Here is a 22,781-nt window from a genome sequence, read left to right as displayed (position 1 = left end):
AGCCATCAATTGCCATGTGATCTGTTGTGATTGGTCACAGTGATCACGTGGTACAGGCAGTGGCCCAGTACACTGATCTGCCATCCACTGTTTCCTGTTTATTATAGGCCAGGCAGGAAGTAGTAAAGTATAATGTAATTCACCAGGATATGGCAAGTGGTTACAATGTACAGCTTTATTAACCCATGCCTAAGGCCCCATTCACACTATGATGTGTGACATCAGGCAGTACACATGCACTTTTTTGCATGTTGTGCTGCCCTACGCATGTTAAATGGTGTCAGCATAGATCGTGCACCTTTTTGAGTGTCATGCTTTGCACATTTTTTAACCCCATTTTTTCAAACATTAGTTGTATGTTTTTGTTAAACAATCAAGATACTCTTCTTTAGTGGGCGTGGCCAGAGCAGAGGCTGAATGGCTGCATAACCAGACAGCTCTGCAGTACTCACAGTGCCAGCATACAGTAGATGGCAAGTGATGCCACTACAGCAGAGGAATCCAATGAGGAGTGGGAGTATCAGGCCTCCCCTGGACACTGCCGTCCTCCAGGATCATCTCTCAGTCCTGGCTTCTCACCGCCATCCACTGCGGAGAGCTCCGGGAGCTCCGACCCTCAGAGCAGCCTACAGCCTGGCTGGGAGCACTGCATACTGGGAGTTGTAGTTTTTCCCCCGCCTCCGACCTGCTGCCTCCACAGGAGCAAACTACAATCCTGGCAGGGTGTGTGGGGGAAGGACTACAACTCCCAGCATCCAGTTCACCCGGCCAGGCTGTAGGCTGCTCTGAGGGTCAGAGTTCTCCACAGTGGATGGCGGTGAGGAGCCAGGGCTGAGTGATGATCCCGGAGGACGGCAGTGTCCAGCGGAGGCAGGGATCTCTGTCACAGAGAGGGAAGGGAAATGCGGCTGTGAGGAGGACACATACCGGCAGTACACGGCTCCCCCCCTCGGTCTCCGCCCCTCCACCAGGCCTGGGGAGTGATCTCCATCCTGCTACTCTGTATACCATGTACAGTGGGGCAAAAAAGTATTTAGTCAGCCACCAATTGTGCAAGTTCTCCCACTTAAAAAGATGAGAGAGGCCTGTAATTGGCATCATAGGTAGACCTCAACTATGAGAGACAAAATGAGAAAAAAAATCCAGACAATCACATTGGCTGATTTGGAAAGAATTTATTTGCAAATTATGGTGGAAAGTAAGTATTTGGTCACCTACAAACAAGCAAGACTTCTGGCTCTCACAGCCAGTACCTTCTTCGTTAAGAGGCTCCTCTGTCCTGCACTCATTACCTGTGGGGGTGCCCTGGGCGGGGCAGCGATTTTTGTGTTACCTAGGGCAGCACAAAACATAAATACACCACTGAGTAGGACATTCTCCCAGAAAGTGACCCACAACATTCTACCGCCACCAGAGCATCTCCAGAGTGGAACCTGGTCACTCACAAATGCCAAACTAAACATTGACAGTATATTTGCAATCTTATCTCATGGTCCAGCTTAGGTGTAATTTCACATGTTTAAGCAAGGCACTGAGGATACTACCCTTACCGAACACATTACCTGTAGGTATGCCTGCCAATGGCCAGGTCACTTGTTTTGTTTTTGCCCCAAATGTACTAGGCAATTTTCATTGCGTTCGGATCTTGGCTAAGATCCTATTTTTACTGATTTGTTATCTGTTCAGTTATCTGTATTTGTTTATTTTTTTCCTTTTTGTTTCTACTATCATGTAATTCCTGATAGTCTTAATGGTTTAACTGACATGTGCATAAAAATGTATTACCGGTTTAGGGGCCCCTTGGTTAAGCCCCGATTAATATCAGTAAATATATCTACTCAATGGGTATAAAAATTATCTCCATTAATGTCAATGGCTTGAATTATCCAGTCAAATGTACAAACATGTTTAAACAGGCATTTAAAGATAAATGTGATATACTCTGTGTTCAAGAGATTCATTTCATAGAATCAGCCCCTCCTAAATGCTCACACAAAAAGTTTCCACATGTCTATACTGCCAATGCCTCTGAAAAAAAAGAGGAGTACTCACTGCTATTAGAGATACACTAAACTTTGTTCTTCAGAAAAATATCTCAGACCCCGAAGGCCAGTACCTGATTCTTATATGTACTATAGATAATACAGATTACACTATTGTAAATTCATATGCACCTAATACTCATCAAAAAAGATACTTTACCAAGCTCTTCAAACTAATCTCCAAAAATCGTTCTGGTTCCCTTATACTATGCGGTGACTTCAACCTCATAGTTGACAGAAACCTAGACTCAACAAAATCTCAAAAAAGACTACCCCAACCCTATACCCCTTTCTAATAAATGAGGATGTCTATGACGTTTGGAGGTGTCAACATACAAGTGAAAGAGATTACCCTTTTTTTTTGCTAGACACCAATCTTATTTGAGGATTGACCTTATATTGGTAGATAAATGGCTATTGCAAAATGTTACCACATCAACCATAGGTATCAACCATAGGCAATATAAAATGGTCAGACCAGCCGGTTTCACTTACTATTTTGGATAACCACTTATTGAAACCACACAACCTCTGGTGCGTAAATTCGCCCATTATAAAAATTGCCAACAATAACTTGATACTTGGAAAACATCTTGAGGAGTTCTTCTATATAAATTTGCCATCTGTATCAAACTCTGGCACTCTTTGGTGCACTCGCAAAGCATATATACGTGATATAATTTTACAAATGTGCGCTAAAGCTAAAAAGCAAAAAAATAAACAGATTAATGACTTACTACAGGATATCCGCAAACTAGAAACGCAAAATAAAGCTCAAGTCGATCAAACCACCTCGAATACACTCTCCAGACTAAGGAACAAATTACGCTCCTTACTAATGTACCAATTTGATAGAAGTACGCAAAGATTAAAACTCAACTACTCTAATGGAAACAAAGCAGGGAAATACCTAGCGAATAAAATTAAATCCCTGCTTACTAGAACTAAAATACCGTATCTTATCAACCCAAAAGATAAAACTAAAATCAGTAATCCTCAAGAAATAGCAAATGTATCTTTTTTTACTCTCACCGCAGCGTTACAGGATTTTTTTTATGTTAATTCCCCCTCTACTACGAATGTCTTTAGTACAAGGTGCGCACATAAAGCGTATAGTAGAAGTATTCTTTTGAAATTGGCTTCACAGGATAGACATGATAGGAACAAAACTTTTTCAGAATTAGTCCACAAAATAGCTAGCCTAGAAAACCTTCATAAGCAATCCTTATCTCCTAAGGTCCTGCGGGACCTCCAAAACGCCAGGCTTGAACTTAGAACCCTGATGTCTTGGAGACATGCAATGAATTTGAAAAGAGCCAAAACTACCTTTTATACACAGGGGAATAGAGCAGGCATGATGTTAGCGAGATACCTTACTATTAGACAAATCAAAATCGAAACTAACGTCAATTATTGACCCTATCTCCAATAAAACTTCTCGTCATCCCAATAAAATAGCGGACGCGTTTTGTTCCTACTACTCTCAACTTTATAATCTTAAAGAGGACTCTAATACCCCCCAACCCACCCCTGAGCTTATCCAAACATTTCTAGATCAACTAACACTGCCCAAGTTAACAAATCAAAAATTAGATGGGCTTAACCCTTTGAGGACCATAAGATTACGGAACGCCAAAATAATCAATTTTTTGTTTTTAAAGTTCGTACACTTCAGTTGCTGTAACTAAGCCATTTAATGAAATAATTGGCAAAAAGCTAGATCCATTTGTTGATAAGAACTAATATTTTGACTCAAACCAAGAAAAAAAAAGTATTTTAAGTTCTTAATCAGATGATACAGGCAATTAAAAACATGGGACAAATGCGTCCCTTGGTCCTCAAAGGGCTAACCAACCTATCCTGGAATCCAAGATTAGTATGGCTAATAAAGCACTGCCTAAAGGGAAATCCCCAGGGGCAGATGGCTTCTCTGCGAAATATTACCAAAAATTTCAATCCATCTTAGTGCCGTATCTTAAAAAGACTTATGACGCAGCTATATTGAAATCCGAATTCCCATCGGAGATACTAAAGGCTATTATAGTCACTTTACCCAAACCAGGGAAAGCCCCGGACCGCCCTCAAAATTTCAGGCCAATCTCACTTTTAAACACTGATCTTAAACTATACGCTAAAATTATAGCTAATCGCTTACTTAATATTACTCCCCTTCTAATTCAAACAGACCAGGTGGGGTTTGTTTAAAGTTGCCAGGCTGCAGATGGCACCCATAGGATTCTTAATTTGATGCACATCGTGGAATCAAAAGGTCTTCAGGCTGTATTCTTGGCATTGGACGCCGAGAAAGCATTTGATAGGGTTCATTGGAGATATTTGGATGCTACTTTAACCAAATTTGGGATAACTGGCTTCATAAAGTCGGCCATTATGGCACTGTACACTGTTCCTTCTGCCCGGGTGTTCACATCTAACGCCCTTTCACCCGCCTTCAATATTACCAATGGTACGGGACAGGGGTGTTCTTTATCACCTATAATTTTCTCACTAGTGATGGAACCCTTAGCGGAGGAAATTAGTTCCAACTCACGGATATCAGGTATTCAAGTGGCATCTACTTCCCATAAAATAGGGCTATTTGCGGATGATGTAATCCTTACGGTTACTGATCCGATGCAGTCTCTCACTGAAATTTTGCATTCCTTGGTGTCCTTTAGTGCTGTATCTTATTATAATCTTAATGTTACTAAATCTTGTGCCCTCCCTATTGCAATTAAGAAAGGCCCCCTAGGCTCCCACAAGGATAAATTTCCTTACCAGTGGACCAACAAAAGGTTGGACTACCTTGGTATATGTATATCATCCCCGTCATCTCATACCTTTAAAAATAACTTTGAAAAACTGTATCAATCTTCCCTGTTAGAAATGCAAAGGCTTGACAAGTTTGAAACATCGTGGATTGGTAGAATAGCAGCATTTAAGATGTTAATCTTTCCTAAAATCCTGTATTATTTTAGAACGATCCCAATTATCATACCTCGGAACTATTTTTATAAATTAGAGCTGGCTATAAAAAGATTTATTTGGAAGGGGAAAAAAACGTGGATCCCATTCCTGGCCCTTGCGAAACATAAATCGAAAGAAGGAATGGGGCTTCCCATATTACCCATGTATTATTATGCGACACTATTAGAACAACTTCCTGCATGGTTCACACCCAAATTGTGCACCCAAATTGTGGGTGCAGATTGAACGGAATACGTTTCCTAATAAAGACCTACAGCCCCGTATCCTGGCTAGAGCGGTTTCATCTAAGCTAGTAACTACTCTCTTTCCATCTATTGCCACCACGTTGGAAGCTTGGAGCATAGGTTTGAACTTAATGCCCGACTCCTCCCCTAAACTTCAAATTTCTATTCCCCTCTCTGCATATGAACATCTTATACCAAATCTAAATACTAAATCATTAAGAGAACTAGGGTACAATACATTTGAGGAAATAAGACAACCAGTTCCGAGTATAGGAATGCACCCATACCTGCAGATAAGGGGATTCTATGGTACTGGCCTAAACACAAGTTTGGAAATAGATTCTAAGTTCTGGCATTCTGTAAAAAATCCCGTTAAACTGAAAAACGGAATCTCCAAACTTTATAAACTTTTACATTATGATCGGGATGGTTCCTCAGTACCTAGTGTGGAACGATGGGAAAGGGACTTTCAAAGATTATTTACAAGAGATGAGTGGGAGGATGCCATGAAAAGAAGTTTACGTATTTCTAATTGTACTAACCATTGGGATTTCTCCTTGAAAATAATGCATCGTAGTTACTTCACTCCATATAAATTATCCAAAATGTACCCTGATACATCCCCACTATGTTGGAGAAACTGTGGTGGGGAGGGGAATATACTTCACATTTTGTGGAAATGTCTCTGTTTGAAAACATTCTGGAAGGGGGTCTTCACAATTATCTCTACAGCTTCCCCTCCGGCTCCACATTTAGCCCTCCTTAACCTCAAACTAAATCTTTTTCCTAGTAAATATAGAACAATCATAGGTCATGTTCTCATTGCGGCTAGATTGGCTATTACTAGTAGATGTAAATCGACAAACATCCCTGGTATAGCAGAACTTTTTCAAAGAGTTCAGACACACTATATGTATGAGAGGGCTTTGCAAATCAGTCATTCTTCTATGGAAAAGTTTGATGCGAAATGGTTCCTTTGGAAAGAGTTATCTCCACCGCTCACTATTACTATATAGAATCTTTTGTATGATAGTCATAAAGGACAATATGATATATTTGGTCTCCTATTGCGCATGTGGTTGCTCTTTCTTTATTCTTTCTCTTCTTTCATTTTTCTTTTCCAAGTTGGATTCTATTTTCTTTATCCTTTACTCTGCATCTATTCTTCATTACCCTTTAATCAGGCTTAGGTGGGCCCGCAATGTCGTGTCTCTGGTGAATGGAATTAGCAAAATGCTATGCATATATGGTATGTTTGGTTTATGTACTTATTTTGTATGGAAGTATACTTTCTCTAAACTTGATTTTTTTTTGATAGTGTACGCATTTCTTAGTTATGTACCGTATTTGCCGGCTTTTTACGACTTTTTACCCCTTGAAAATCTTCTCAAAAGTCGGGGGTCGTCTTATACGCTGGTATACGGCATACTGACACTTTTTAGGGGGGCGGCGCGGTGCCACCGCTGCCCCCCCCCTTCCAACGGAAGGGACACTAAGTACAGGGGTGGGCAGGGGCTGTTTCTTACCTGGCTCCGGTCCCACGACAATCCGGTTCAGGAAGCGCGGCTGCTCCTTCAGTTCGGCCACTGGATGTTCGCGCGGCTGCTCAGCTCCGCCTCCTCACCGGTGATTGGCCGCCAGAACTGTAGCTCAGGAAAGGCACACAGGCGGCCAATCACCGGCGAGGGGGCAGAGTTGAGCAGCCCCGCGATAATCAAGTGCAGGAGCAGCAGGTAAGTGTTCAGTGTAGAGGTGCTGCTGCAACCACATATGCTGGCTGCAGCAGCACCATACTAGAACAGGGTCAGCAAGTGTAATTGGTGTCAGTGGGAGGAATAGTGCCCCATCATTGGTGTCACTGATAACAATGATGGGGCACTATTCCTCCCACTGACACCAATGATGGGGCACTATTCCTGACACCAACGATGGGGCACTATTCCTCCCCCCACTGACACCAATGATGGGGCACTATTCCACCCCTCACTGACACCAACGATGGTGAACTATTCCACCCCCCACTGACACCAATGATGGGGCACTATTCCACCCCCCACTGACACCAATGATGGGACACCATTCCTCCCACTGACACCAATGTTGGGACACTATTCCTCCCACTGACACCGATGGGGCATTATTCCCCCCCCCCACTGACACCAATGATGGGGCACTATTTCCCCCCCCCCACTGACACCAATGATGGGGCACTATTCCACCCCCCACTGACACCAATGATGGGGCACTATTCCATCCCCCACTGATACCAATGATGGGACACCATTCCTCCCACTGACACCAATGTTGGGACACTATTCCTCCCACTGACACCAATGATGGGGCACTATTCCCCCCACTGATACTAATGATGGGGCACTATTCCTGCCACTGATACCAATGATGGGGCACTATTCCTCCCACTGATACCAATGATGGGGCACTATTCCTGCCACTGATACCAATGATGGGGTACCTATTCCCCCCACTGATACTAATGATGGGGCACTATTCCTGCCACTAATGCCAATGATGGGGCACTATTCCTGCCACTAATACCAATGATGGGGCACTATTCCTCCCACTGACACCGATGATGGGGCACTATTCCTCCCACTGGTGTGCATTGGAAGAGGGGTAGTCTTATACGGCGAGTATAGCCCAAACACTACATTTTAGCAGGAAAAGTAGGGGGGCTTCTTATACGCCCAGTCGTCTTATACGCCAGCAAATACGGTATGTATATTAAAATGCAGAGAAAGAGCTGTATTTCCTCCCTAATCTGAAGTTGTAATACTTTGCATAGATATCTTGAATTGGAAACATAATGGCATATGCACAATACAAGATATTTGTGTTAAAAATTACATAACAAATTTTGAATTCCTTATGAAAGAATTTAACCTCCCCCCTTCTGAAAATCAACCTATACACACATCTGTTGTTGTCTATCGAAACATCCAGTAAAAATAATATATATACCCAAAGTATCTTTACAGTTCTATAGTTCCGGTACTACTAAATCAGGTGGTATAACCCTATTTTATAACCTTCTACAATGTAAATCAGAATTTAATAAGGCTACTCCCTTAATCAAGTGGGGGAAAGACTTAGAGACTGAAATCTCTAATGAGCAGTGGGAATGTGCATTCAGGAATGTGTTTTCAGCTACTAGATGTGTTAACCTTTTGGAGCTAACGCATACAATTTCCACAAGATTGTATCTAACTTCTTACCAAATGGCCAAATTAATGATTAATAAGTGGTCCATGAGTAAAAATTTTATGCAAAATAGCCATGAACAAAATTTGGGATTCTTACTTTGTTGAAAATGCTGTGAAAATCTGGATATTTCAATGAAATATTGTTATTAGGCAAAATGCATTGGTCATCACCATGTATTAAGTGTACCTTGAAAGTATTGTTTATTAAGGCACTTTTTAAAATTTTAAAATCAGTATTGGAAGGAGCTGCAAAAATGTGTCTTTTTGTGTTATTTTTCTATTTAGCTTGTTGACTTTGAAAGGGGAATCCGAAGATATCACATTCAAGTAAGAGCAGAAAATAAATACAAGTCTGAATTAAATGATACAGCCACCATAAGGGTTTATGTTGTAGATGTCGATGAACCTCCAGTGTTTCTCAGAAAAGAATACTACATGGAAATCCTTGAAAATGCTACAGTTGGTTCATATGTTGGTACAGTAACTGCAAAAGACCCTGACATCACTAACAACATAATTAGGTACAATGTTTTTCTAATTTCATGAACAAGGGATGTGGGGAAAGAAAACAATAATTGTATACAGTGATACATTTATGTCTAATAGGTATGGAATTCTTCAAAATAAGTATTCAAGATCCTTCGAAATTTATTCAGACAATGGATCCATCATTACAAGTACACCTCTGGATAGGGAAACTGAGCCTTGGCATAATATTACAATAACAGCAACTGAGGCACGTGAGTGATATTTTGTTGAATATTTAGTACTTTTCGTTTTGTTTTGGTTTTTTACACCATTACATTGTTGTTGATGTTGGAGAAATCTAGGTTAAAGAGCATAACTGCAAAGATGAAAGTCACCAAATGCTACTCTACAGGGTCCCCCTGATCAAAGTTTACCCCTAAAATCATGCCAAGAAACTAATACTTCTGGAAGTGTCAATCTCCTGGTCCTCCACTGCACTTAGTGATTCCCATATTGCTACAAGATAGAGTAGTGACGTGGAATTAAGTAGATTAAGTAGGAGGAATTATGAAGCACAGTGTAGGACCACGAAATCAACAGTCCCAGAAGTGTTTGATTCTGATGAGTATTTCTGAGAATAATTCTTCTTGGTCAGAGGCAGTGTTTGGTGGTCTAGTAATGGGAGAGGTTAGATTTGCTGGTATGGCTTTGATTAAACTTTTATATAAACAACAGAATCACTTTAAACAATTCTCCTTATTTATTGATTCCGTATTTAATTAAAAAATACTGTCCATTGTATTTTTTTTACAGAAAATCTTGCACATGTTTCAGTGGTAGATGTGTATATCCGAGTTATTGATGTAAATGATCATCCTCCAGAACTTCAAAATGAGTTTGATATATATGTTTGTGAGAAAACAAAAGCAGGGGAGGTGAGGCATGCAACCTTTCTTTACATATTTTACATAATATTTAAACTTTGGAGTGCAAAACAACTGCTGAGTAAAGTCTGTTATCCTTGTCCTCACTCTTATGCAGTATAACAAAGCAAAAAAAGTGTAAATGTTTAAAGAGTAACTGCATTTTTGGTGAAAAATATAGCAAATAAAAAATAGCATAAACAATTGTTATACAAGTCGTATTGTAATTTACTGTTATTAAAAAATTACATTACCTTTTAATTTTCTGTAAAATTCAATGCAACATAGCAACCTGTGTACAGAGAGCCTCCATAAATGTAATTTTCAGCTTGTGTGATTGGCTCCCTGATTTTTCCAGAAGTCTGCACTAAGATAAAAGTCAGATTTTAGGCACCCCCTGCAACAGAAATGTAATTTTAGGTGAAAGTGTGGTGAATAAAAGAGCTATGTTTTCAGAGCAACAACAAAAGGTAGGAATCTAAAATCCTTGCAATATACATTGATGATAAAGAAAAAATGGAGTTATGCTTAAAAATGTTGAAGGAAAAAAGTTTTAAACTGCTGTTAATTGTATACTTTATTTTTTCTTATGCTTTATTTGGGTTTTCTAAGAGTTTGGTAAAGCTGATCTAGATGAACTTAATTAACTTACATTAGAGTTTTGTTACTAACTTGCCATCACAGAAAATCCTATGCAAGTTCTCGACGATGTACAAACCACTGTCACATTGATACAATTAAAACATAGAATAATGTATTGAATATTGATTCCAAATTGTAAATCATATACATTTGTCAAGATTATTTCATGTGGATAAAAATTTCCATCTTACAAAATATTTAGGCTGTGATTATGGATCTGCAGATGTGTTTTCTCATTAGCAAATAATGTCATTTTTTATTATCTTATTCAAAATTGTTATTAGAATAAGTAAGTAGTGTACAAGTACAAAGTATTGTCAACAATAGGGAATACGCTCTGATGGCAATTGGAGAGTATACGTTTTCTGGTTTGTGAGAGGTAAGCTTTTCAGAATGCAATTTTCTTATTCATCTTCCTTTAGATTTATCTTCAACTATGTAATGCAAGGGCCTGCCTGTTTTCATACAAATAGAAAGTGTTTTGGTTTGACCTCAATTTATATGGTTTTGGTAATTCTAAAGAAAAATTGTACAAGAAAATTGTATAATGTATGGCAAGCTTTAGCTACCATAAGACCTGAGGAAACCAAATCCTATTGTTGGGAGAAACGTGTCGGTGTGACGTTATCACTAGAGATGAGCGAATCGAACATGACGAAGTGGAATTCATTCTGAAGATTTGGAAAAATTCTATTCGCGACGAATCCGAAGATTAGCAAACTTCGGATGCACGAATCAAATTTTCCCAAAAATGGCGGCGACATGTGTGGCGACGGAGAAAATGGACAGAGAAGATGGGGCGGGGATCTCTGGGAAGGCGCGCAGACAAGGCGCGCTGACCCATAATGCATTCATGACATGTGATCGCATTAGCCAATCAGCAGCCAGCCAGCACTGTGTAATGGTGGAGCTATAAATCGCGGCCATCTTAGAATTCTCCATTAGCCTCCGGTCATTCAAGAGAGACAGACCTGTGTGTATTAAGGGACAGAGTTAGGGCCACAGAGACTTTAGGGCCACAGAATCGTTACTCAGGGACACAGAATCGTTACTCAGGGACACAGAATCGTTACTCAGGGACACAGAATCGTTACTTAGGGCCACAGCTATCAAAGAATCGAAAATTTAAAGTGACATACACCCTTTTTTTTTTTTGGTGGCTGTCGTGCACAGTTGGTGCTGCAGTTTGCCGATTGTGCAAAATAAACTGACTTTCTGCTTCACAACCACTATTGTACTTTCAAAGAGTTAGATCCATTTACACGCCGGGTGGCGGTAATATTTTTTGGGTGATTAGTGCATTCCAGTGACATAAACGTACAGTTTCCAGCCAACGGCAAGCTGCAATTGACCGATTGTGCTAAATAAACTGACTTTCTGCTTCACAACCACTATTGTACGTTCAAAGAGTTAAATCCATTTACACGCCGGCTGGCGGTAATATTTTTTGGGTGATTAGTGCATTCCAGTGACAGAAACGTACAGTTTCCAGCCAACGGCAAGCTGCAATTGACCGATTGTGTACAATAAACTGACTTTCTGCTTCACAACCACTATTGTACATTCAAAGAGTTAGATCCATTTACACGCCGGGTGGCGGTAATATTTTTTGGGTGATTAGTGCATTCCAGGGACACAAACGTACAGTTTCCAGCCAACGGCAAGCTGCAATTGACCGATTGTGCTAAATAAACTGACTTTCTGCTTCACAACCACTATTGTACGTTCAAAGAGTTAAATCCATATACACGCCGGGTGGCGGTAATATTTTTTGGGTGATTAGTGCATTCCAGTGACATAAACGTACAGTTTCCAGCCAACAGCAAGCTGCAATTGACCGGGTGGCGGTAATATTTTTTGGGTGATTAGTTCATTCCAGTGACATAAACGTACAGTTTACAGCCAACGGCAAGCTGCAATTGACCGATTCTGCTAAATAAACTGACTTTCTGCTTCACAACCACTATTGTACGTTCAAAGAGTTAAATCCGGTTTTATTTTTGGGGTGCTTATTGAATTAAAGAGTATGTCAGACAACACGCAGAGGAGTGGCAGAGGAGGCAATGTTTCAGGAGCGAGCAGACGTGGCAGCAGAAGAAGGGGTCGAGGCAGCACTAGTCGCAGCCAGAGGCCAGTGCTCCCGGTGTCATCCAGCGGTCGTGTCTCCACCGACAACCCTGCCGTCATCGATTGGTTGACTCGGTCGTCTTCCTCTTCCCAGGTCACCTCTGACACCTACAGCCAACGGTCGGTGGGTACGTCAGACACAACCGTTAGTTGGCATGGCCCGGGAGCAAGCTCACTGAAATCACGTGTCCTCGACCTGCCCCTGTCCTTTGGTGTTCGCTCACCAAGCGAAGTATCGCATGCTGTGGGCTCAGCCCCACTGTACAGTGAGGAAGAGCTAACAGAGGGCGGTCAGGAACGGGGGGAGACATCCGCCTCTTCAGCAGCCAGGCGAAGAAGTACTGGCGAGGAGAGTGGCTCGGTAGCCGGTCTAGAGACAGGTCTGTCTCCTGACCCACACGCAGCCGAGGGGGCTAGTAGTGACGCGGAGACCCTAATTAATGATGATGAGGCTGATCGCACTTGGCAGTCTCGTCGTCATCAGGCTATTGCTTCCGCATTATCAGGAGAAGAGGGTGCCAGCTTGCCAGCGAGCAAAACAGTCGGTGGGTTGCCCAGGAGGCAGCAGGGTCGCAGCAGTGTCAGTGGAGCCAAACGGCCACGGAGTAGAGCACCAGCTCCACTGCAGCCTACCACCATGGCCAGTAGTGGTGCCGGTGTGCACGGAGGAAGTAGCAGTCAGCCAGTGAGGAGTAGCGGGGGCAAAGTTTCCTACTCGGCGGTGTGGCAATTTTTCGTCAAGCCGCCTGAGGAAGTAAACGTAGCCGTATGTCGACTATGTGGCCAGAAAGTCAAGCGTGGCCAGGGGGCCAATGTTGGGACTACAGCGTTGCGTCAGCATATGCAGCGTCGCCATTCGGTGGCCTGGGAAAACCGTGATAAAGATATGGCGGTTCTGCCTGCCCCAGCCCCCGCTCCATCACCCGCTCCGTTACTTGCTCCATCACCCAACGTCAATCGCCCTCTATCAGCCAGTCAAGGCTCCAACACCTCTGCTGAGGGGAGTTGTCGCTCGTTGGCATCTTCCGCTCGTTCAGATGCTCCTTCTCCTGCTACTCCTCTTCACGGATTCCGTCAGCAGTCTTTCTTGGAATCCGTTTCCAAGAGAAAACAGTTTGTGAGCACGCACCCGACGGTGCAGAAGCTGAACTTCCTCCTGTCCAAGTTGCTGGTGCTGCAGTCCCTCCCTTTCCAAGTGGTGGACTCAGCACCTTTCCGAGAAATGATGGCTTGTGCCGAGCCGCGGTGGAGAGTGCCAAGCCGGCATTTCTTCGCCAAAAAGGCAGTGCCAGCCCTGCATTCACATGTAGAAGAGATGGTGGGCCAGTCTTTGAGCATGTCGGTCTCTGCCAAAGTGCACGGCAGCGCCGACGTGTGGAGCTGTAACTACGGTCAGGGACAGTACATGTCATTTACGGCCCACTGGGTGAACGTGGTGCCGGCACAGCCGCCACAGCAACTTGGACAGGTCACGCCGCTTTTGCCTCCACATTTGCACGTCCTTGGTCCAGCAAAGATGTCCGCCTCTACCACCTCTTCTTCCGCCGTGTCCTCAGCCGCCACCCCCGTGCCAAGTCCCATTACCCGACCGGCATATCACATGTGCAGGGCGCAACGGTGTCACGCTGTGCTGCACCTGGTATGCCTTGGCGAACGTAGTCACACAGGGGAGGAACTTCTCAGTGTAATGAACAGAGAAATCGACAGATGGCTGTCTCCGCGCAAACTGAAAATCGGAACCATGTTGACCGACAATGGAAAGAACATGGTGTCTGCTCTGCGTCAAGGAAGGTTGTGCCATGCGCCATGCATGGCTCACGTGTTCAATCTGGTTGTCAAGCGGTTCCTAAAATCCACCATCCCACTGCAAGACATCCTTAAAATGTCACGTAAACTTTGCATGCATTTCAGCCATTCCTACACCGCAAAGCACACCCTCCTTGAGCTGCAGCGGCAGAACGGAATTCCACAGCATCGCCTGATCTGCAACGTTGCAACAAGGTGGAATTCAACCCTACATATGTTAGACCGCCTTTACGAACAGCAAAAGGCCATCACCGATTTCCTGATGTTACAAGCGGATAAAGGTACTCCCCTGTGTAACTTCGATGTCAGCCATTGGCAGCTCATGCGTGACACCTGCCGCTTGCTCAGGCCCTTTGAGGAGGCCACGCTATTCGTGAGTCGGCAGGACTATGGGATGAACGACGTCATTCCTCTGTTGCACGTCCTGGAACAAATGCTGTTAACGATGGCTGGTCAGGGTGCGGTAGACGTGGCGCACAGATCTCAACGCCACATGACCCCTGTGGGGGCAGGACAGGAAGAAGAGGAGGAGGTAGAGGAGGACATTGGTGCTCAGGAATTATTGAGTGAAATGGGTGGTTTTTCCACTCAGCGGACAGGAGTGGAGGAGCAGGAGCATCTGGTAGAGGAGGAGGAGGAGGAGACAGAGGACCCAGATGCACCGTGGCAGTATGCTGTGGAGATGGAGGCAGGGAGTCCCTCGCATCCCTTGGCACAAATGGCCCATAGCATGCTCGGTTGCTTGCGTAGCGACAGCCGAATAATAACCATCAGACAGAGGGATGACTTTTGGCTGTCCACCTTGTTGGACCCTCGCTACCGTTCAAAAATGGTGGCCTTTTTCACACCTGCTGAGAGGAAGGCCAAAATAAAGTACTATAAAAACCACCTATGTAGTCAGTTGGTCTCTGCCTTTCTGCGCCAACGTCCATCCTCAGACACTGTGGGCACTGTGCGCTCGCATTCCGCTGCCATGGCAGCAGGGGAGGGGTGGGGTGGTAGGAGCAGTGGCAGCTCCACCAGCAGCGGCTGCCTCAGTCTGCAGTCGATGATGAGTAGCTTTCTTCACCAGCGCAGTGAGGAAACTACTAACCAGCCGCAGCAGCAGCAGCATCAGGTGGACCTGGAGCAGGACCTCAAACAACAGGTTTGGGCCTACTTGGACAGCACCCTGCCAACCGAGGTAGACAATCCCCTTGACTACTGGGCAACGAAACTTGACCTTTGGCCCCAACTAGCTGAATTTGCCCTTGAAAGGCTGTCATGCCCGGCCAGTAGCGTGGCATCGGAGCGCGTGTTTAGTGCGGCAAGAGGTATTGTAACTCCGCGGAGGACACGACTGTCCACCCAAAGTGTGGAGAGACTCACGTTTGTGAAAATGAATCAGGCGTGGATTAGTCTGGATTTCAAACCACCAGTTCCTGACACAACTGACTAAATCCGCCATGAATCAGGCCCAAACATGTTATTAGGGACAAATGGAAGACCTCCACCTGATCCGTACATTTGTATATATATTTTATTGAGAGGCTGCTGGTCGGCCGACTCATGTTTTGCACATTTTTAATGACTTATACTCTGCAGGTCGGGCCCCTCATGAATTGGGGTTTTTAAATTATTTATACTTCCCTGGACGACCGTCACATGAATTGAACCTTTTTAATGACTTATACTCTGCTGGTCGGGCCCCTCATGAATTGGTGTTTTTAAATTATTTATACGTCACTGGACGACTGTCACATGAATTTAACTTTTTAATTATTTATAGTCGACCAGTTCCAGACCGATGGAATAGCAATTTTTTAAAATATTTATTTGACACGTGTTGTCCATCTCATCAATGTGGTGGACTGTTTATTTATTGGCCACGGTTTGGCCCCCTCCTGTTTCTTACATTGTTAACTTGTTGTATCGGTCACGGTTTGGCCACATGTTTGGTTGTCTTGTTAAGATTTTCTGTAATGTACACAGTTACGCTTGACTTGTCGACTTTCCACAAGCTACTAAGGTATAGCATCGCATCAAAGTTTTTTTTTTTTTTTTTTGGTCTAAACCATTTCTTATAATGTCAATTTGTAGGATACGCCGCTGTAAGGCGACCTACTTTTTTGTCACTGTGTAGACATCTATTTATAGGCCGATGTTTGGCCAGAAAGATATATTTAGTAATAACCTAGCCGTTCAAGCCGCTCACTGAACACCTCGGGAATTGCTTTGTATATCTGTCGCCTTAGGGGCCGCTTTCTGGCGACATAATTTTTTGTCACTGTGTAGACATCTATTTATAGGCCGATGTTTGGCCACAAAAATATATTTAGTAATAACCTAGCCGTTCAGGCCACTCCCTGAACACCTCGGGAATTGCTTTGTATATCTGTCGCCTTAGAGGCCGCTGTCTGAACAGCTCATGAATTGCTTTCTATATGTGTCGCCTTTGAGGCCGCTGGCTGGACAGCTGATGAATTGATTTGTATATATGTACTTATTGTCCGCTGTCCGGACAGCTCATGAATTACTTTTTGTATATAGCCTTCCAAACCACTCTCAGAATAAGTCATGATATTCATACTGTGTATAGCCTTATAGGCCAATGGTCAATCAAGTCATGATTGTTATAGTGTGTATAGCCTTATAGGCCGCTGTCTTTACAACTTTATAATTCCATGCAGTATATAGCCCTATCGGCCACTTTCTGGCATCCAGTTGCTGTAGCCCCCATCACCACACTGTGCCATGGGCCCCTGTACCGCCTTCTCATACTGCTGCCAGATCCATCCTCTGCCATGTGCGTCTTTGTTGTCTGCTGGGTTCCAGTTTTAAACCTAGGCCTGTGTATGGCTTCCGAATACTGCTGCCTCCACCGCCACCCTGCACCATGTGCCACTTTCGGGTCTCCTCCCACTGCTGCCAGGTCCATACTGATTCATGGCCCCCTGTACCGGCTCCTCATGAACGTGGTTCAGCGGGTTTGCATCACTTAACGGCAAATCGTTGACAAACGCTGGGACGTTCAGTGTTGTGCGCATTAAGCCAGACACCAAAGGGCAGCACAGACCTGTTATTACTCACTCAAGCATGGCTGAACAAAACCAGTCTCTACCACAAATTGGACCCAGACCTGCCCAGGGTCTCGTAAGTAGATTGCACGGAGGAGTAGAGTTCGTTATTGGAATTAACTGCGAGGGACTTTTAAACCTAGGCCTGTGTATGGCCTTCAATTGAAGCTGCTTCTGCTCCGCCACTCTGCCATTGGACTCTTGATAGTCGTCTCCCCACGCTGCTGCTGGGGGGACTTTTTAACATAGGCCTCTGTATGGCCTTCAATTTTAGCTGCTTACGCTCCGCCACTCTGCCATGGGCCCCTGTACCGCCTCCTCATGCTGCTGCCAGGCCCGTAATCTGCCATGGGCCCCCGTACCGACTCCTCATGCTGCTGCCAGGCCCGTAATCTGTCATGGGCCCCTGTACCACCTCCTCATGCTGCTGCCAGGTCCAGAGTGTGTCATGGGTCCCTGTACGGCCTCCCATTGCTGCTGTCTCCATCGCCACACTCTGCCATGTGCCACTTTCAGGTCTCCTCACACTGCTGGTGGGTTCCATTTTGTCATAGGGTGCTGTATGGCCTCCCATTGCTGCTGCCTCCACCGCCACACTGTGGCTCCACACTCTGGTTTTGGCCCCGTGACTGCCCAAATGAGTGAAGTGTGCCGTGATTCTAAGATCGACGGCACTCATCTGCATGTCATACTGACTGACAGTATTATTTCTCTTCCCTAGCAGACTCCAAGGGCATTTAAATTAAAGGTACAGTGTTCTGCACTAATATAAAGGCTCTCTGAAGCCTAGAAACACCCTTTTTATAAGTTAAATTCGCAGCGAATATATTCGGCTCGAAGCAAATTTATTCCGCGAATTCGGCGAATCAGCCGAACCAAATTTTTGAATAATTCGCTCATCTTTAGTTATCACACACATGATGTCATCATGCACTCTGGCCGCAGCAAACATGCACACTTGCAGTATTAAGGACTAGATTCAGTGGCTGGTTAGGGTGGAACAGCATCATCAAGGTGTATTGCTATGACCCTGTGCCCATAAATACTGATATAATCTACTGGCCAGAAGAAGACACCAGAGACACTGTACTATACTGCACCTGATACTGGACATATCAGAAAGGACTGGTGAGCTAAACTACTTGGTGTAGTTACCAGACTGTCCTGGGTGCAAGATGACATAAGCTTACTGAGCTTTTAGGGCCACCTTATTGTCTATTCCACTGACTGTACTTAGGCCCCTCCTGTATATCAGAGTTTGAAGTGCCTGGCCTATACTCCATCCTTTTCATCGTAAATAATTTATGGCTGGATGGTGGAGCGGCTACATCTATAGAAGCTGTGTTCCATCAGCTAACAAGAGTATACTGTTACAACTTTTATGTCATCTGTTACTATGTCTCTATAGCAGAATATAGGCAAATCATATGAACATTTAGCATGAGTTCTACACAGCCTATGCCTCCAGTGAAGTTTTAGGGAGAGTAGTGAGGTCACCATCATAACTTCTGAGTGTCAGTGTGTAGTTTTACCATTTAGTGCAATGCTTCTTCTATATAGGGTGTTTCCCATGTGACCTGTATCCACTGATCTAATCCCATCTGGAATCCCAGTTATTGGAGGTTATTTCAGTCTGTTGGTGTGCATAATGGTGAGTGTGGTGTGAGCAGCTGCTATCACTGCTTTTGACAACATTGCATTTTAATTATTTGTGAGGTGGATGTGTTTTTATGCAATGTTGTCCATGAATATTTGATTAATAAAGCCATGTTTGTTAATGCTGCTTGATCCATGAGTATCAGCCCAGACCTTTTGAATATGTACAAAGATTTATGCATGTTTATGTGTGTTATATATACTGCATACACACAATTGTATGTGTGTGTGTGTGTGTGTGTGTGTATGTAACAATCATCAGCCTTGGCTCTGCGCTATCTTCTCATTATTACACTGCACTCCAGCTCAGATCTTTTCAGGTCATACCTATTAGTGATGGGTCAAACATTCCCATGTTCGGTTCGTGGTTGAACATTCAAACCTAATGAATGTTCAACCTCAATCTTCAAACCTTATGCAAGTCTATGGGACTTGAACTCGTAAATTTAAAAGTGCCCATTTTTAAGGCTTATATGCAAGTTATTGGCCATAAAAGGGGTATGGGGACTCAAGTTCTGCCCTGAGGGAAATGAATCAGTGAAAACAAAACTCAAAAAGTACTGATTTTAAACGGGCAGTCATTTTTCATTGCTGCAGCAGGATTAATATATTTTTTTTAATATTTCATAAAAACAAAAACAGTGCAACCCCCCCCCACCCCAATCCATACCAGGCCCTTTCGGTCTGGTAGGAAGGTTAGGAGGAACCCCAAAGTAAAAGTGCATGGGGTTCCCCCTAAAAGCCATACCAGTCCTTTTAGGCCTGAGAGGAATTTTAAGGGAAACCCCACCCAAAAAAATGGGAGGAAAAAAGCATGGATTCCCCATTTAATTCCGATCAGACCCTTGACTTGAGCACAGGCCTGACAGGGCAGGAAACGGGGACAAACGAGTACCCCCCCCTGCAGCTTACCAGATTATGTGCCCTTGGCCTTCCCCACAACCCTGGTGGTCCAGTGGAGTGAACAAACATGACAGTCAAGCTTTTTTTTTAACATACTATCACCGTTCAGTGTACATGATCACCACCACACCAGTCATACGATGGCACTGTACTGCGCTCGTAACAGTATGTAAAAAAAGTGAAAAAAAAATATAACTTAAAAAAACTCACCATGGCTCTTACTAAATACCTCAGACTGTCGACTGTCCAAAAAGGGGTCATTTTGGGGTATTTGCACTATCCTGGCATTTTCAGGCCTCAAGAAATGTGTTTGGCCGTCAATACATCAGAAATGATCAATTTTCAAATATATATACCATAGTTTCTAGACACTATAACTTTCACACAAACCAATTAATATACACTTATTGGATTTTTTTTTACCAAAGACATGCAGCAAAATATATTTTGGTCTAAATTTATGAGGAAATTAGATTTTTTTTTATTTTTCTTATATGTATATGCTTTATAACTGAAAGTAACATATAATCTTTTTTTCAAAATTGTCAGTCTTTTTTGTAATAATAAATTAAAAACCCAGCGGTGATCAAATACCACCAAAAAAAAGCTCTATTTGCGTGAAAAAAAAATTATGAAAGTGAAAAGTATTGAATTGCTGAATAACAAAAAATGGTCTGGTCATGAAGGGGGTAAAACCTTTTGGAGGTCTTGTGGTTATCTAAGACCAAAGTGAGGGACAAATGGAGAGGAGGGGAAGGGGCATCATTCTGAATGTCCCAAACGTTTAGGTGATGAGGATAAAACCAGATTATAAGAACATTTTCTTGGGGTTGAGGGAGCCATTGTATATTTCTTATTGGTGTGGTTATATACTGTAAACTAGCTCAAAGTGGGATATATGAAGTGGCATAAAGTAAGGTTAATAGGGAGCTATCTGCAGCATGGTAAAAGCTGGAGAACCCTCAGACCACACTGGAGTTTTGGTTTGTAGAGAGTCTGTTGGGCAACTCTAGGTTTCTTAGAGTAGTTTAAACCACCAAACTCCGCACAGAAGGAATCAGTCTTAAGTAAACATATAATGTATAATATATAACGTAATATATATATACAGTTGTGTCCAAAATTATTCAACCCCCACTGAAATTGAGTGTTTTGGCCAGTTTGACATTGCTTTTGATCATTCAGTCATCTTGCTTACATTTACATTAAAGAGGCACTTGTAGGTCAGACAAATATAACATAACAGTTATAATGAAATAACCACAAATGTCTTTTCTGTGCTCACAGCATTATCAGTTTTATTCAACCCCCAAGTGACATTCAATCTTAGTACTTAGTACAGCATCCTTTTACAGTTATAACAGCTTTTAAACGTGAAGCATAGCTTGACACAAGTGTCTTGCAGCGATCTACGGGTATCTTCGCCCATTCTTCATGGGCAAAGGCCTCCAGTTCAGTCACATTCTTAGGCTTGCGCACTGCAACTGCTTTCTTTAAGTCCCACCAGAGGTTCTCAATCGGATTTAAGTCTGGTGACTGCGATGGCCACTCCAAAATGTTCCAGCCTTTCCTCTGCAACCATGCTCTAGTGGACTTGGAGGTATGCTTGGGATCATTGTCCTGTTGAAAGGTCCAACGTCTCCCAAGCCTCAGGTGTGTGACGGACTGCATCACGTTTCCATCCAATATCTCCTGGTACTGAAGAGAATTCATGGTACCTTGCACACGCTGAAGCTTCCCTGTACCTGCAGAAGCAAAACAGCCCCAAAGCATGATTGACCCTCCACCATGCTTCACAGTAGGCAAGGTGTTCTTTTCATCATAGGCCTTGTTCTTCCTCCTCCAAACATAGCGTTGATCCATGGGCCCAAACAGTTCTAATTTTGTTTCATCAGTCCACAGAACACTATCCCACAACTTTTGTGGTTTGTCCACATGGCTTTTGGCATACTGCAGTCGACTCTTCTTATTCTTTGGAGACAGCAAGGGGGTACGCCTGGGAGTTCTGGCACGGAGGCCTTCATTACGCAGTGTGCGTCTTATTGTCTGGGCTGAAACTTCTGTACCCACATCTGACAAATCTTTTCTCAGTTCCTCAGCAGTCACACGGGGACTTCTCTCCACTCTACGCTTCAGGTAGCGCACAGCAGTCGAAGTCAGCATCTTCTTTCTGCCACGACCAGGTAGCGTTTCAACAGTGCCCTTTGCCTTGAATTTGCGAATGATGCTTCCTAAGGTGTCTCTTGGTATGTTTAACATCTTTGCAATCTTCTTATAGCCATTGCCCTTCCTGTGAAGAGAAATCACCTCTTCTCTTGTCTTCCTGGACCATTCTCTTGCCTTCACCATGTTTGTAACCACACCAGTAAATGTCTAGAAGGAGCTGAGTATCACAGTCATTTTAAAGCTGCCTAATTGGTGCTTATTATGCTTGATTGCTGCTCGGTGACATCCACAGGTGTTTTCAATACCTGATGGAAAGCACCTGTATGAACCTCTGTTCTTCAGAGTGGTAGTCTTTAAGGGGTTGAATAATTGTGGCAATGAAGAAACCACATAAGAACCATTTACTACTGTATTACATAAACAATTGATGTCATTTTAGTTGCATTTGGGTAGTTACAACGTCCTTGTAGGATTTGATTCTGAATACAATTCCAAATGTACACTATAGTCCCTAAACCCCTTTACAGCATTGGGGGTTGAATAATTTTGGACACAACTGTAT

General features: G+C 43.4%; 1 protein-coding gene across 2 annotated transcripts in view; it reads left to right on the top strand.

Moving 5' to 3' along the window:
• The window catches only part of LOC149467921 (cadherin-19-like), a 164,387-nt gene that overhangs the window by 107,747 nt on the left and 33,859 nt on the right, over positions 1-22,781 (top strand). For both annotated transcript variants that reach the window (XM_089671069.1, XM_089671070.1), the window contains exons 7-9: positions 8,758-8,993; positions 9,079-9,212; positions 9,754-9,875. In XM_089671069.1, the coding sequence (XP_089527195.1) occupies positions 8,758-8,993; positions 9,079-9,212; positions 9,754-9,875 (492 nt within the window). The remainder of the gene's footprint in view (positions 1-8,757; positions 8,994-9,078; positions 9,213-9,753; positions 9,876-22,781) is intronic.

Source organism: Staurois parvus, unplaced genomic scaffold (genome assembly GCF_062004578.1).
Source record: "Staurois parvus isolate SC_StPar_1 unplaced genomic scaffold, SC_StPar_1.0 ptg000097l, whole genome shotgun sequence".
NCBI lineage: Eukaryota > Metazoa > Chordata > Amphibia > Anura > Ranidae > Staurois > Staurois parvus.
This window is presented reverse-complemented; position numbering and strand designations above follow the sequence as displayed.